At 42.7% G+C, this 18349-nt stretch overlaps 1 protein-coding gene across 1 annotated transcript in view; it reads right to left on the reverse strand.

Annotated features, from left to right (window-relative positions):
- Positions 1 to 18349, reverse strand: part of LOC126251827 (juvenile hormone esterase-like) — an 81000-nt gene that overhangs the window by 44433 nt on the left and 18218 nt on the right. Inside the window, exon 4 of the mRNA XM_049952489.1 lies at positions 9764 to 9949. Coding sequence (XP_049808446.1) covers positions 9764 to 9949 — 186 coding nt within the window. The remainder of the gene's footprint in view (positions 1 to 9763; positions 9950 to 18349) is intronic.

Here is an 18349-nt window from a genome sequence, read left to right on the forward strand (position 1 = left end):
GAAATTAACTCCTGAGTTGCAAAACGAAGTTGCAGATTCGCGCTGCGAACAGGCACGCATTCGAGGAATTCAGTGCGAAATGTCTCAGCTGTGCCACTTAGTACACATGCTCTCTGACTTTATCGTGAATCTTTATGGGGTGCTGTATAGTAAACAAATTAACAGGAATGATCATTGTATCGTAATACAGAATAAAATAGGCACTACCATATCGTAAATATTCGCCCACAGGAATGTATATAATGGATTTACGAGTACAGGTTGTAGGCACATGATTGATATATGGAACTTTGGGTCTGGGTGTGAGTCGTGCTTGGACAGCCTACTGGTTCGCAGTTCGCCATCGGCAGCGAAGCGGTGCGGATGGAGCTCTTTACAAACTCGCTGCAGCGTGTGCCTCTCGGTTGGTTGCTTTCACAGCGATATTCGGGCGTGTTAGGACAACGACGGAACTGCCAACTCCTGTCGTAAAACCACATTGAAGTTCATCTTGTGAAACGAATATGCCTGACCAAAATCAGTGAGGATACTCCGTGAAGACATGATCGGAATACGTCTGTCCACCGTTAGTAGCATGGCTTGCATCAAACTAAGAAACGACGCAACATGCGACGAAATCCTAGCATGGACGAAAGACGGCCACAGATCCCAGAATTTGGACAGCCACATCATCTCAATAAGTGATGAAAACGCCGGCCTGGGATTATGCATGATTTGTATCTTCGAACTTCCGTTCGAAATGCCGACAGAAGATGTGATAGTGTCGCAGCGCTCGTTTGGAACAGTACTTGCTTCTCCCCTTTCAGCTGTGACATCCCTTTCATACACCTACGTATTGGCATTAACCTCATGCCCTCCAGACACCTGCACAAGATCTTTCACAACCTGCAGAGACTGGGAAAGACGATGCTGACCACCTACAACAGAGACTGGCCCTCTCCCCTTGATCCTAGTGCCGGATGAAGATATTGACAAACGTCAAAGTTATATTGATCTTCATGCCATGGTTGTGTCTATAGCCTCCTAAACATCGTGACTATATCCCATCGTCCGACTCGGAACCACATCCCCACGAACGGAGGTCACCAAAACGACCCATGAAGAAGGATGACGTCGATGACGGAGTCGGACTCGTATTTCCAGGATGAATACGTCAGACGCCCACCAGAAGATTCCCAGGAGGAGGTCTGATGTGCAGTTGCCAATGTCCATCCCCATCACGAACAGGACTATTTACCAAGTGACTCCAGAACACAGAAACGCCCTGTAGACACCCAGTTTGATCGATTCTCATGCCACCAGCATACACTCACTAATGAAAATGACTCATTTTGCATCATCGCTAGTCGGATCTGATTGCCCCGTTTCGTGCGCGGAGGACGTTGTTCCTGAACCCTCACCAGACGAAGAAGAGCCACAGGCCACCCTGGTCAACAGGGCATGATCAGTAGAGAGACAATGCTTAAGACTGTACGACATTTCATTCTAACCGATATGAGAACGCATGGCAAGGTGTTGCCGAAGCTGGCATGCAGAATTGCTACCATCAGTTTAAATATAATCGGTTCCTACCTTATACTTCAATTGCTATGGGACACGTTATGAGCATCAAACATTTACATTGCGCTATTGCGCTGTTCCAAGAGATACAGACGGAGAATTGGTCTGATTTTTGGGTTATGGTGCGTACATCAACCCAGCCACCAACCAAGGTAGTGGAACAGTCATTATCAGGCGTGAAGGTATTGCAGAAGAAGATGTCACTTTATTTCAGCCAGCATGAGAGCTGGCACTAACAGTACATGGAATCACGTTAGTGAATGTCTATGCGCCATCCAGCACACACTAACGACGAGAGCCCTCAAGTTTTATTCTAAAACAATCACGCTGCTTTTTCTGAGACGATATGAGTACATAACTATCGCGGGTGTTCTCGAGAGGGAAGACCAATACCCGAATTTCATCACCTATCTCAGACTTCATTACTTGGTGCATCGACTACATCTCATACGATCCTGGGAAGTTGTGACCGCCCCGATAGCTGAGTGGTCAGCGTGACGGATTGCCGTCCTACTGGCCTGGGTTCGATTCTTGCTTGGTCAGAGTTTTCCTTCGCTCAGGGACTGGGTGTTCTATTGTCTTCGTCATCATTTCATCCCCATCCGTCGCGCAGGTCGCCAGGTCGCCCAGTGTGGCGTCCAATGTAGTAAGGCCTGCACCAAGGCGGTTGGACTTGCCCCACAAGGAGCCTCCCGGTCAATGACGCCAAATGCTCATTTCCATTTTCTGGGAAGTGGTACGCGGCGATCGCTTGAGATATACGTAATTCATGAACTGCTCAGTTGGTCGTTTGGATCTCATCTGACTTCCCTGGTAGCTTCGGACGTCCGGAACGTGGAAAGGTGGCTCTCGAAATTCTCAAATCATAGTTCTTAGGTGTACATGATCAACCTCCGACGTCAAACAATATGTTGCAGTTGGGGTCAGTGGAAACTTAACATTACCTACTTACAGGAACTGGAATTTCGACGAATGGTCACGATGACATGGAAATCCTGCGAAAGACGCATCACACAATACATGTCCAAAATTCTGTGGCAATAAATCCAGCCCTACTTGCACACTGGTCCGGTGTGGAAATAAATAAATGCACTGGCGCAAAGACATGACAGAATTTTACTAGATAATCCTCCAGGACCTTATCGAGCACCATATTTCCCCATATAGTCAGGTCGAGGTTCAATGTATCAAGTTTAAAATTTTGGCCCATTCTCAGTGCAGACTTCAAGGTGTAGTTGCCTGAGTGTGGTGCCAAGACAACATCAATAGAGAAACGCCCTCACTGCATGATGTCGTTGCAAATCTCATACACCATCGGTAAGTGCTGATCTGCTTTTTGCATTTACCTGTTGGTCAGTGGTTGGTATCACAGGCGAATATCGCAACAACCTTCGAAGGTCACTGTCGTCACTTCTGTCGTGAGGACTACCATAACGTTGAGGCACTTGCAGAAATACTACAGACAGACCATCATAACCCTGATGGCCAGACAGCAGACTCTCTTTTAAAAACTTCTCCACTGAAGACATCACTGATAGGCTCACCAAAGGGGCTCTCAGCCGACCGATAGGACCAGATGGCCTGCTGTTTTAACTTTATAGGACCTTCGAGGACTGCGATAGAGGTAAATGCACCAGGAACTGCTGCCCACTATGACGTCAACATCTCCAGAATTTCTGGTTAGCCTTAATATTCCGATACCTAAACATCAGGAGAGACTCAACCTGACAGCTATCGGCCAAAAACTTTACTCAACTCAGATTTTAAGATTTTTATGCATCTTCTCTCGATGCATCACAGACGAGTCGTATACCATATCGCAGAAGTTCTACGGCGGAGATCCTACTATACTATACTATCAACGCTATGTGATTATGAAGACGTCATAACCATTGCAGCAGTCTGTCGATTGCAGGGAGCCATGAGTGTCATCGACTTCGATCAGGCATTTGATCGTGTGAACCACACTTTCCTCGCAAAAATGATGGAACGTATGGCTGACCCACTTGGCTTGATTCTGATGGTCAATGGACAGATGACAACATCGATGTCGATAGCACTGTTAGTCGGAGAGTGTTGTCTCCTCTCATGTATGCCATCACACTAGAATCACTTTTCTACAGCCTGCAACGTCGTTTATCAGGAATCATTCTGTGAGGAAACACATTCAAATAACATGCTTATGGCCGACCGGAGTGGCCGAGCGGTTCTAGGCACTACAGTCTGGAACCGAGCGACCGCTACCGACGCAGGTTAGAATCCTTCCTCGGGCATGGATGTGTGTGATGTCCTTAGGTTAGTTAGGTTTAAGTAGTTCTAAGTTCTAGGGGACTGATGACCTCAAATCTTAACTCCCATAGTGCTCAGAGCCCTTTGACCATGCCTATACAGATGACCTCACCAGTAATTGAACTAGGTAGTTTCTGGGTCAACTTACATTCTACAGTCTGGAACCGCGCGACCGCTACGGTCGCAGATTCGAATCCTGCCTCGGGCATGGATGTGTGTGATGACCTCAGATGTTAAGTCCCATAGTGCTCACAGCTATTTGAAACATTTGAACCAGCTTACATTGCTGACACATGTATCCAAGATGGCGGATGTAAGACAGCGGACGTAGATGCGGCAATGTCGCACTGACGTCGTGACAGGGTTCAAATGGCTCTAAGCACTATGGGACTTAACATCTGAGGTCATCAGTCCCCTAGACTTAGAATTACTTAAACCTGACTAACCTAAGGACATCACACACATCCATGCCCAAGGCAGGATTCGAAAGTGCGATCGTAGCGGCTTCGCGGTTCCAGACTGAGCGCCTAGAACCGCTCGGCCACAGCGGCCGGCACGTAACAGGGAATTCAAATTTTGGCAGGAAATAGGACAAATAGGGTGCCTCTACTAAACTAACTTCTTTCACCCGTCTCCCATTCCTATGCTGTTACCCAACCCTCATCATAACCCTGCTCCTGGAAATGGAGCGAAACGGTCAGTCTCTTTCCAGCTGCCAAAGACGAAAGTTAAGTTAGTGTACTTCATTTATTTTCGGTGAAAAACTAAAGACCGCTCCAAATTACACATCTATAGTCATTGTGCTACAAGAGTGCCTAAAATCATAATGAAATTGAAGATGTCACACAACTGGTGTTACCCTTGCTGGAAAAAAATTTACAATACCGTTTGACACTAGTAGCAGGCGAAGACAAAATAAACAGTAACTCTAAAGAGACACCCTTCCTTCACCTACATATCGAAATAAATTTCTCTGCTCCACTTGACAAATGGCGAGAAAAAGACTCATCTAAAGTGATAACTGAAACAACCCCCTGAACTAATATATGAATAAAAATTATAGTGTTAAAAAACTAGAACTGCAGTGATGTTAAAAAATCGGACTACACATACCTGCCACTGATGATAAAATATGATTACGGAGAGAGTAACATCACTTCGATTATAAACAACTGCCGTATGCTGCTGTGGGGTAGTATACCAACAGGAAAAAGCTTGTTAAATTACTGGGTATTACCACTGAGGAGGTTAAAGACTGTAACACACCACACTCATAATCACGTATTTCACGCACAGCGTGCCGCAGCATGAAGTCCCGTGATGCTGGTCGGGAGGAGCGGGGAGAGGGGGTTTGATGCATTGTGATGGGGTGGGGTGGTTCGCTCGGCGCTCTGACCACAACTGCAGCTTGTAGCGAGGCTGTCACACATGCTGCCGAATGTCGCGAAACCTATAGCCGCCGGCGGAGTTATAGCTGTTGCCCGCAGCAAGTCATGCAGGTTCATTACACGTGGCTATTGTTTGACGAGACAACTACCTCTACATAAGCTGACTTCGTGAACAATTGAGGAACCCTTAACGGACAGTGGTGACTCCCCAAACTGACGAACAAAGGCTGGACTGGTTCATCTGGCACAAAGGCGTCCGCAAACAATACTCTTTTTGGTCTGGCCAGCTTGCTACCGTGGTTTTCTATAACTACCTGCTATCATCTCCAGATTCTGGGATTAGAAGAATATTTACTTTCGGAGCTCTGTCAGTGAGAAATGCTTCGCCAATCGCGAGTTAATTTACCGATCTCGAAACTGATGTCAGCTGTAATATCCGATTTCACGCTCCAAAATGACGATATTTGTGACAGTTTTATGCTGAAATCATCGAGGAGAATATAAAAACTTTCAGAATTTCTCGTATTTTCACATCGTTTGCCAGAATATCATACAATTTACGCGACTGTTCTCGATATTAACCACACAGCAGTATGCTACTGATTGCTTTTCTAGTACAACACGGAAGATGTATAGTGGAATTTATATCTCAGGAGACTCGGAACTTTGGCGAGATCGTTACGTGGCACATGCTGCAAACCATTAATACGGAGAAACTTACCTCGTGTGTGAATATTTTTACACGAAAACTCGAAAATAAAGGAAAGTGATAGTTCCACTCGTATTTTTTAAAGAATACCGATGTCAGTGACGTAACAGATTCCAGATCATCCTTGTACATGACGAAGTCAACTAAGGATTTAATACTCATAATAATAGTATTTCTCTTGTCTTGAATACCATTAAATGCGTCTTCCACCGATGTTTCACCATCTAGATGCAAAAAACACATCAAAATCGATGTTCTCGCAGCCAAATAAATAAGGGAAATCTAGAATGGCAATATACCTCGCAGTCGAACAAGAGACTTCTCGAAGTCACTGACTTGCTGGACCAACGACACAAAGGGAGAAAGAGACTTGTAACGACTTGTCTCACTACACCCCCGATAAAAATATGTGACATCACTGATCACACCTCCTCACGAGTAGAACAAGAGGCTTCTGTTTCTGGTCTGCAGAAATCAGTCACAGATAAATAAAAGGCACAAGTAAAGACACTTCCAGCAAGTGGTTAAACGTTTTTATTGGAAAGACTGGTCGTCCTGGAACAAAACCGAAATACTTGACTGTTCATCAAGGATTAATAAGTGAACAGTCAATTGCTGTGTGATTTCAAACTTTCTGGATGTACAGGATCTGTCTGAAAGTGGTACTCGGGTAAGTAAAATCGGCCCCATGTAGGAAATCATTCGGCTGTGCAAAGCTCTTTGATGCTTCTCACTACAGATACTACAGATACCTCTATTCCTCCATCATACCTGTATCCGCCGGCAACTTTTAGCACTGAAATATGGTCTCCAGTGCGTATTCCCGTTCGTCATATTTAGAGCTGTGCGCTAAATGAGTGCTATTTCGTGTTGAAGTTTTCCAGAATAATTTCTCTGCATCCCTTCAGCTGGTGTGTTAGACTGGCCGAAGCTACCTTATGGTGCTTCTCACGGCCTATCCCGTCTTTCACAGTCCTTCAGCTAGTGTGTTATACCGGTAAAAGCTACTCTTCGGCACTTCACATTGCTGATACCTGCACACCTATACAGTGATGGCATGTCGGATCCTAACAGTCGTTGATGTCCATGTGCTGACAACAGCTCTTCACGTACGTACAACCACTTTTTAATGCGGACTCACCGCCGGAGCGCTGTCGAAGGACGTCACCCAGGGGTTAGGCAGCTGGCGGCGTGGCACGCAGTTCATCAACCACATCTCACCACGGAAATGAGTGCCGCATCATACATCGTCGTTACTGGTAAATACCTGACGAAATTCAAACTCCATACCATCATCCTGGCAGCCGTTCCCCACTGCCTGAGTTGCTATGTGGACGACACAACGAACACCGTTTCTTCTGCGATGCTGCAGCGGGCGTATAGATCCCTCTCAAGCACAAACTGGATTTTTATCCCTCGGTACCAGAAATGGACCCTAGAACGTAACTGATTTTTTTGAGATCTTTGCTAACAGTACTACATAATGAGACATGTCAGATACCAGTCACATTTGCTGACTACTTAGGGAGCATACTTTTCGAACCATCGCGCAATTGGAACCTCCACAGTGAGCGGGTTTGACAGGTGCAGCTCTGTTCTCATGATCACCAAAGGCTCGACGTTGCTTTCTGAAGGCATGTCCCCAAAAGGTGTCTTCAAAACGAGCGGTCGCCGATTCGTTTTTGGATTACGAGAGCATCTTTGAGTTATTTTTTCTGTTTCAAATGTTAAATAAATGAGTTTTATGTTATCCCTTTTACGCTGTATACCTAAAAAATACACAAAATTGTTTCCTTCGCTACCTGTGTTCTGTAATTTCTTGTCAATGGATAAAAGTTAATTTTGGGGAAAGTGGGGTTTGAAGTAAAAACTATGATTATTATGTTCATGTTTATAAATTTGTTTTGTTATCAACATTCCAAACTAAATCGTTGTATTTTCTAATGACGGAAACCATTCTTGTAAAATTTATTTATAAGTACAATAAAGAGCGGTAAAAAGAAAAATAAAATATGCAGCACTGCGGTATAACAAAGAAAGAAAGGAAAAAAAGGCGGTGAGGTGACTGTTTGCGATAATCAGGAAATCCTGGTTCGAGTTCCGGTCCGGTACAAATTTAATTGTCGTCCTTCCCTCGTATAGCTGATGATTGTCGATATTCGCAACTGCGATTACATTTCTTGTATGAATGTAGTTGGTTCGGTGCGCCTTTGTGTCATTTTCAATGTCGTGTCGCACCAATTAACTTCATGAAAGAAACGAAACTCAAAGAAGTAGGTAGTAGCTTGTCGTCTGCATTAAAATTGGCGAAGTCGATTCTACAGAGGGGTTCAACAATTAATGCAATACTTTTTTCTGAAAACAGGTGGGTTTTATCCAAGATCCAATACACCATATTATTTCCCACTCTCTTTGCTACAAAACCCTATTTTTCAACATAATCTCCGTTCAATGCGATGAACTTACACCACATTACTGGGAGGACCCGTATTCCCGTACCATACCACTGTATTGGTCGAACTCGGAGCGTATGTCTTGCTGCATCAATAACCACCCCATCATTCACGTATTGCTTCCCGTGGAGTGCATTCTTCGTTGGGTCAAACAGATGGAGGTATGAAGGTGCGAGACCCGGGATATGGGGTCGATGAGGAACAGTCGAATTGAATGTTTGTGAGCTCCTCTCGCATGCACAGACTTGTGCGAGGTCTTTCGTTGTCATGGAGAAGTTCATTTGCTTTTTTTATCGCAATGAACACACTGAAGTCGTTTCTTCAATTTCTGGGGCCGGCACGCCAGAGATTGGCCAGATTTGCGTGACCATGTTGCGATGATGAGAGAGGGCTTGCGAAACGACTCACTGTGCTTTTGTTCATTTCCACACCTCAGCTACAGACGCCATTTGGGTGGCTATGTACAGAACCACCAGTTATTGGAACGTCATGAAATTACCGTAGTCGAGGCGGGAATATTCCGCAAAGTGCCACAACAACCTCGGCATTTTTTCAACCAAAGCAGGTGGAGAGAAAATGTGTTGCAATACTTGTGGAGTGCCTCTCAAATCTACACGTCGACTAAGGAACACTTCCGTATCAACTGGACAAAAAATAACATGCATTTAAAACGTAGTATTGGGAAAGGAAATGATAAGTTTATCATCCAATGCCAGTGCTCAAGTAGCAGCTTCAACACAGCTAAGCTGATGAATTTCATGTACGAGATATTGGAAAGTCCACGTTTTAACTTTCTACCCACTTAATAGTTAACGAAATTTTTAGAAGGAAGGCGTCTCCAATGAAAACGTTATGGCAGCTGCAAACCTTAGAGACTGACACTAAAAGGTTGGGATCTATTCACTTGAAAAAATATGAGCCAGAGTGAACTGACCCTTTCATTGTATTTAAAATGTTCAATTAACGGTCGCAAACTTTATCAGGACTATCAGAATCTATGTATTTTGTGGCAAAGAAATTATATACAGGCGAACAAGGGAAGGTGAAAGGCTCAGAGCATGTGCCTGTTCCGAATCCCGTGTACCTGTTTCTATCTTGGATATAGCTGACAGCATTTTTGCATCGACACTTAATAGTTAATATGTTGCCTTTCGTTACACTTAATTACTAAGAATAAATACTTGCTGTTAACGTCACTGTTAGTTACACAACAATTCAGCCTCCCAAAGAATATGGTACCGTCGAACGATTTTGTATCCTTACACTAGGAGATGACGAAGTCCGAAAATCGGCGCATATTTACTTGACAAACACCACAGCCTGTTACTGTCCAGTTGGTAAGGTTCACTTTGCCTTGAACAAACCTGCAGTCAAAGGTGACGTGAGATGCAGGGAGACAGCGTCGCCGCCAGCGCTGCGTCCGTCCAGCGTCACACGTTGAGGATCACCGCCGAAGCGCGCAATGTTGCTCTGCACCCAGGAGAGCCCCAGCAGCTGGTCTTTGAGTCCCGCGTTGCCAGGGATCACCACGTCCCTAGTACTCATGAAACCTGAAATCAGACTGACGTCTTAACAGCGCTATCGTGTCTGGACCTCACACGACTGGTCGATAACGGGTGAGGCAAAAAAGGCAACAACTGCGAATTTCATCTTTCAAAAATGTTTCATCAAACTTAAATGTATACTGGTAAGTGAGGTGGTCCATCTTCTAACAAAAGCCTCTACAGTGCCAGTAAAATTGCTTGATGGTGGACAGATGACGCATGTTGTAGCCCTGGATTTATGCCCACGTCCTGACCGAACCACAACTTCCTGATGGGCAATGAACCGAGAATACGTCAGTCAACAACAGCGGCAGGAACTCACTTTGTTCACAGTGATTAAAGCTAAACTTAACCACTTGTCGGAATGTGTGTGGAAATCCGTTAAGTTGGAAAAAAATGGAAGAACATTTTTGTCTACCGTTATGCATTTAGCAGTTTGTAGGGAAGCAGCCTACTCACGCCGTATAAAATTCACATCAGTGTTTCCATTGTGTGCCAGCCAGTCCGCTGTAACTAGCTCTGACGTCATAAATGTTGCACAATACTTTAAAAATCAAGTAAATAACCTGAAACGTTTCTAGCATGTCAGGAGTAATACTAAATCAATATGTGTTGAACATCAGTTCAATAACTTTAACCATTTTCGAAATTTGGATGTTGTCCTGTAAAAATCATTGGCGCAACAGAAAAGAGCTAGAAACTTAAAAATTTATATTTAGATTCCTTTTTCATAATAATTTAGTAGAAACAGTATTATGGATCTCACAAATTAAAATTTTAGTTGAAATTCATGATTTTCTGGTTTTTTCCTTAATAATTAAGGAAGCAAGATAGATTAAGTAGGCGAATAAATAAAGCTAGGATGTTTAAATTTAAGTAGAAGAGAGATCCGCTATAATCATAAAGGTATGAGAAGTTTCAACTGAATAACTATAAAACTATAGCGATAGCGTATCTACAAATGGCAAGTTCAGCGCTCGTCTACTGCGTGTACTGTAATTAAATTAATTCTCTCGCCTAAAATATTTGACTTAGCGACGTCAGACTTTTACTATGATTACTTACCTGTGTGCTGATTGCACATTTAAATTGAGAGCTTCATCGGCCATCAGCAAAGGAACCAATGATTTATTCAATAACTTAAAGTGATGCATTACTAGCCCAGCGGCTAGTCGGGAGAGCCGATTTGATCAGGCGTTCCCTTAGCCGTCCGCACCGCGGCTTTACATATAAGAACGCTGCGTGAGAGAGAAAGGCCCCAGTTCTCTCCAGACGCTGATTAGCATATCATCTGTGCCGGGAGTCGCGTCGCATCGGTATCATTGCTATAAACAGCCTCGGATGCCGTAATACGTTACTCGGGATACGCGTAACCATGAAATCGTTTTCGAGTGAAATGTTAATTCTGGGATGACTTTAATGATCTATCCTCAGTTTGCGTATGTCGTATTTTCACGTGCCGCCGCGGGACAGACATTCTACCATTATTTAGCGTGGCGTTTGATGAACATTATCATCAAATTATGGCGAGCATTCACTTAAACCTTTAATTTGAACAGTTATAGTTGCATCAGCGTATTAGACTCTGAACTGCTCTGGTAGTTGGATTGTGTGGATTCCTTCTTTTTGTCTGTGACTTTCAGAATATAGTGAACCTTTTATAGAGAATGGTTTTTGATTATGAATCCCAGACAATCTCCTAATTCCTCAGAGCCATAAGCTGTAGCTATAAGTGTATTTCTCAGATGAAGTGGGCACTAGGAATTCTAATTACAGGCTTCACGTTTTGCTAATCACTTTCTGGTTGCCAGTATTGTAGTTAGAGAGCCAGTGTTGAGAACGGCAAACAACAGCAATAAATAAATAATAGGAACATTCTACATTGTATAATTACAATTATTCCACCCGCCGCCCCACATATGTTGCTAATCAGCCGGGAAATGCATCTTTCTACATTACATTCTACATTATATATAACAATAATTTCCACCCGCCGCCCCACAAGTTGTTAACGTTCTGCATTCCATACATTGTTTCAAGTATACTATCAGCTGTTTGTATTCTTTTGTGGCAAAATAAATGCAACATTGCAAAATTTCCGCTTATTGCTTTAATTTTGGATACCAGTGTACTTATGGTGAGGACATGCTACCTTCAGTGCAGATGCACACCAAGCTCCAACTTTTATGTGAATTGGTGAAAGGCCTCGAGTAATGAGAATAATGGACAAGTGGCACTACATCGGTAGTGTGTGGATAAGTTGCGAATTTGAGTCTACCAGGTGCGCTAGCGTTGTTGCACTGATCATTGTGTCCAGCAGTCAGCACATCTGCCTACTAAGAAGGAGACGGTTCAAATCCCTGTCTGACACAAATTTTCAACTTTTCCCATTGGTTTTAATTAATGACCTCTGGTAGCTGATGTCTTTAAATCCTTTTTTGTGTTGATTCTTAGTGGCTACAGGATTAAAATTGTGTCTTTGCTTTCGTACATCACCTAAGAATGGACACTAGGTAATTATCGAAAGAACTACTACCCAAAAACATCAGTGACGTGGGTCAAAGATGTTAAAGGAGATCTCAGGAAAACAGGAAAAAGAGAAACATTCAGAGTAAAAGTAAAATGTTGCGTGGGATTCCAGGAAGGAAAAAAAGCTCCAAATCGACAGATTAATGGTGACAACAACGAACGCAAAGAAAGAAAATCTACTGTAAAGGAAAAAAGCTAAAAGAAAGAGATGAGTCATTTCAAGTGATCTTCGATACACCCAATAAATTAAAAATCTTGATGCGTGAAGAATAAACTATAAGCGGCGATCAAAAAATTAACGTGATCTACGGCATCGTTATTACCAAATGTGTCCTAACAGGACGCTGTGGAAGGAAAAATACTCGTAGACGTCCACTGGAGACTCAAGAATATGTATGGGGCAGCATGTCTAATGATAACCGCCACTGTGGAATGCTACGCAAAGTTCCATTACTGGTCGAAGTTCACAAAAGAGTCTGATCGATCTGGAAGGCCAGCCTCATCATTATGGACAAGTGGGAGACACTCAAGCATCCGTCCTACAGACCTGATCTTTCCGCAAACTTTCTGTCCCCTGAAGGGTTCCCAATTCCTGTCGGGCAGAGATGCACAGAAGGAACTTCCAGACATCTTCGGCAGCAGGACACGGTGTTATACCAACGGTTATCTTCAGCCTAGTGCGTCGGTGGGATGATTCCCTCAATGCGCACGGCGATTTTGCCTGACTGGTATACCAGTTCATCTACATCTACATCACATGGATGCTCTGCAAATCACACATAAGTGCCTGGCAGATAGTTCATCGAGCACCTTCACAATAATTCTCCATTATTCCAATCTCTATCAACGTGCAGAAAAAAACGCACACCTATATCTTTCCGTGCGAGCTGTGATTTCCCTTATTTTATGATGATGATCATTTATCCCATTCGGAGTATAAAGCTGGTGATTCAAATTTCGTGAGAAGATTCCGCCACAGCAAAGAACGCCTTTGTTTTAATGATGTCCACCACAAATCCTGTACCATGAAAGTGACGACACTCTGACCCCTATTTCTCGATAATACAGAACGTGCTGCTCTTCTTTGAACTTTCCTGATGTACTCCATTAACCCTATCTGGTAAGGATTCCACACCGGGCACCAATACTCCAAAAGAGGACAGCAAGCGTAGTGTAGGCAGTCCATTTAATAGATATGTTGCATCTTCTAAGTGTTCTGCCAGTAACACAAAGTCTTTGATTTCCCTTCCCCAAAACATACTTTATTTCGAATTAAGTTGATCGTAATTGTAAGTTCTGGGTATTTAGTTGAATTTACGGCATTTAGATTTGACTGATTTATGGTGTAACGGAAGTTTAACACATTTCTTTTAGTACTCATGTGGATAACCTCGCACTTGTTATTATTTAGGGTCAATTGGCAATTTTCGCACCATACAGGTATTTTTTATGAAACTTTTGCAATTTTTTTAATCTTCTGATGGCTTTACTAGGCGATAAACGACAGCGTCATCTGCAAACAGCCGAAGACTGCTGCTCAGATTGTTTCCCAAATCGTTTATATCGATTACGAACAGCAGAAAGCCTACAACACTGTCTTTAGGACGCCAGAAATAGCTTCTGTTTTACTCGATGACTTTCCGTCAATTACTACTCGATTGTTCGGCCTTCGAATGGAAACTTTTTGATTGCCTCCTATAATTCAACGAGAATCAACATCAAGTGATGAGGGAACAAGAACTAAAATATTAACAGCGGTCCACAGACCACTACGAGGCAAGCTGAGTGAGTGAGAGGATTGTTCTGTCAATACTATATTCAAAAGCAATTCTAATTGTCCACATATCGTCACATCTAAAGCTTCAGGTATTACATTTCTGTATATGGCATGGACGGATTTTGGAAAATGATACGGAGTCAGTGGAAAATTCACCCTAGCTAAGGGAACTGGATAAAAAGCATCGTTAATTTATCACCGTGTGATGCACGTTATTAATGAAATACCATTGATTCCTAATTTATTGATACGAGTCTAAATAGCCAGAAGTGTCTAACAGACATGCTGCCGCAGGTCAGAAGATATACTATGGGACATACACCTGTCAGTTTGATATCAACATGGTGAATGTGCTGACAGTCCCACACATGTAGTTACAGACAGTCTTAACAGATGATATGGAGATCAATGCATGGTTTGGGAAACACAAAATGACCTACCGGTACTCGCTCAGCATACGAAACTCCTCTGTATTTTTATTTGTTGGGAAAACCAAAGGAATAACGAATGCCCGTGAAATGAAATCTGACAATTCGAGATGAAATATGGTTGTTGTATGGTCTGCCCAGAATATATTTATAGCATGTACCGTTGTTCAGGATAAGTAATCTGTGTACTTGATATGGTAACCATAGAAATAAATACAGGAGTTACTTGTTGTATACATTTGGTACAGCAGGGTAGGGGTTTGTGGTACCACACCTCCCGACTGCGGGAAAGTGGTCTGTGCTATTGTTATCTTGCCACCTTTTCTTCAAGATCAACACCTGTCAAGTCCCTGAAGCTCTCTTCGAAGACTCTTCCAAATGTCACATGAAAATGATACAGTTCCAGTTTAAAAAATGTTTCTTAATTTAGAAGTCATAAATGGCCAAGATTACTTGAATATTTCACTGGTGTAGGGCGGTGTCTTTCACTAGTAAGCATAGTATCCTAAGGCCTGGTTTCTAACCTCATAAGTAATTCAGTTTTGAATCAAAATCATGAACAATGACGGCCGATATTTTCCAGCATAAGAAGCTACTCTGGTTCTGCCAACAGCCTTGTCACAGAGGGCGGAGTAACGGATGGAGACTCTGGGTGCTCTCTTGTCCTTGAGGTGGGAAACTACGTCTAAAAGGCGGAAGAATCAGCAACGATCGCCCGCACGGGAATACATAAGGCTATGGAAAACGCTCCATTAAATACAGGTAATGTGATCCACAGGACAAGTGAGCAGTAACTGGAAAGGTGTCGTGATGATCTCTTCATTGCCAAAAGATTCTGGACTAGTCCTCTCTCAGATCTCTGGGAAGGGTCAGCCATGGTGGATACGACCAAGAAGAAAATGTTGTATAACCAACGAAACGATAAGGTTCTACAGGTCGGGAAGTGATTTGTCAGAAGTCTGAACGTAGTAGAATGGCTAGATAAATTGAAAAGGAAAATACCAAGGCTCAATCTAGAGATACTGAGAGGACGTACTGAGAGTCACCGAAGAGAAATGGAAAGATGACGAGGACCTTTGGTAAGTTGAGTATAGGGTATTATCAACAGCAACAGAAAGTGGTATAAGGGGAGTAGGACTTTTCATGAATAGGAAGGTAGAACAGACAGTGAGTAGTTATGGACACTTCAGTGATAGAATTTTTGTCATCAGAATCGACTGGAAACCAACGCCGAAAACAATAATTTACGTTTACACGACGACATCACAAGCAAAAGTTGAAGAGATGGAGAAAGTATATGAGGATATGAGGAAGGGGTTATTAAGTACACAAAGGGAGATGACAATCTAATAAACAGGCGGACTCAGATGCTTTTGTATGGGAAAGATTAGCTGAAAGGGTTATGGGAGAATATTGACTTGGTAGTAGAAATGTGAGCGGAGAAAGATTAATTGAGTTCTGCAGTAAATTACATGTGGTAATAGCGAATTCTGTGTTCAAGTACCTCAAGAGGGGGAGGTGTTCCTGGATAAGGTTGGGAATAGCGGGAAGATTCCAGTTAGATTACATCATGGTCAGGCAAAGATTCCGCATTCAGATATTGAATTTTAAGCAGATACAGACTCATATCAAAATTTGGTAATAATGAACAGTAGAATGAAATCGAAGAGACAACTCAGGAAGCATCAATGCGCAACGAAGTCGGATAGGGAAGTACTTAGAAATGAACACATACGCTTGAAGTCCTCTGAGACCATAGACACTGCGATAATGAATAACTTATCAGGTATTTCAGATGAAGAGGAGTGGAAATCTCTAAATAAGGCAGTCTCTGAAATTGGACAGAAAAGCATAAGTACAAGGAAGGTAACTGCGAAGAAACCATGGATAACAGAATAAATACTTCAGTTGATCTGCGAAAGAGAGATTAAAAGTGTTTTGGAAATTCAAGAATAGTAAAATATAAGTCACTTAGGAGTGAAATAATTAGGATATGCACGGAGCTGACGGTGAACTAGCTGCATGAAAAATCTGAAGAAGTCGAGAAAGAATGAGTCTCGGAAAGACTGACTTAGTGCATAGAAAAGGCAAAACAACCTACTGTGAAATTAAAAGCAGAGGTGGTTGTACCAAAAGTACTGTCGGGTTTCCAACGTTGTATGTAGTGGAGAGAGCGGACATGTGTAAAGTGTACACTGCAGTTCTTCGTGAAGGGGAAGACATGTCTTGCGGTGTAACAGAAGAAACAGGAGTTGAAAGGAAGAGATAGGGGATCCAGCATTAGTATCAGAATTTTAAATATCTTTGGATAACCTGACATCAAAGGATGCGTAAGGGACAGATAACAGTGCATTGGAAATTCTAAAATCATTGCGGGACATGGCAACAGATCGACTATTCACACTGGTGTGTTGAATTTATCGACTGATGATTTACCACCAGAATTTCGCAACAGCATCCTCGACACAATTCGGATGCTTGCAACAGTCGACAGGGCGATCATTATTGAACAATCAGCTTAAAAACACTTCCATACAAGTTTCTGACAAGATTAATATACAGAAGAATGAAGAAAAGAATTGAGAAACCGTTAGTTGCTGATCTTTTGGCTTCAGGAAAGACAAAGGCATCAAAATGGCTCTGAGCACTATGGGACTTAACTTCTGAGGTCATCAGTCCCCTGGAACTTAGAACTACTTAAACCTAACTAACCTAAGGACGTCACACACATCTATGCCCGAGGCAGAGTACGAACCTGCGACCGTAGCGGTCGCGCGGTACCAGACTGTAGAGCCTAGAACCGCTCGGACACTTCGCCCGGCGACAAAGGCATCAGTGAGGCACTTTTGCCGTTGCGGTTCTAATGGAAGCACGTCCGAAGAAAAATCAAGACACGTTTACAGGATTTGTCGACTTGGAAAAAACGTTCGTCAATATAAAATGGTGCAAGAGGTTCGAAATTCTGAGAAAAATAGAGCTAAGCTATAGCGAAAGACATCTAATATACAATATGTAGAAGAATCAGGAGGGAACAATAAGATTGGAAGACAAAGAAAGAAGCGCTAGGACTAAAAAGGGTGTAAGACAGGGATGTAATCTTTCGCCCCTACTGTTCAATCTATACATGGAAGAAGCAGTTATGGAAATATAAAGAATCTTAAAAATGGGTTTAAAATTCATGATGAAAGACTGTCAGTGATAAGATTCGCTGGTGACATTGTTGTTCTCTGTGAAAGTGAAGAAAAATTGCAGGATCTCTTGAACTAAATGAACATTCTGCTGGGTAAAGAGTATTGATTTAGAACAAACCGAAGACAAACGAAAGTAATATGAGGTAGCAGAAATCGGAACAGCGAGAAAATTAACTACCGGATTAGGTGAAATTAAGGAATTCTGCTACCTCCCATGAGGGACTGAGCAAGATGGACACAAAAAGCAGACTAGCACAGGGAAAAAGGGCACTCCTGGCCAAGAGAAGAATTGGGGATCAAGAATCAGACGAAGTTAAGGAATTCTGCTACCTAGGCAGTAAATAACCTATGATGGACGGAGCAAAGAGGACATAGAAAGCAGACTAGCACTGGAAAAAGGCTATTCCTAACAAATAGAAGTCTACTAATATCACAGGCCTTAATTTGAGGAATAAATTTCTGAGAATGTACGTTTGATCCA

The sequence above is a fragment of the Schistocerca nitens genome, chromosome 4, assembly GCF_023898315.1.
Source record: "Schistocerca nitens isolate TAMUIC-IGC-003100 chromosome 4, iqSchNite1.1, whole genome shotgun sequence".
NCBI lineage: Eukaryota > Metazoa > Arthropoda > Insecta > Orthoptera > Acrididae > Schistocerca > Schistocerca nitens.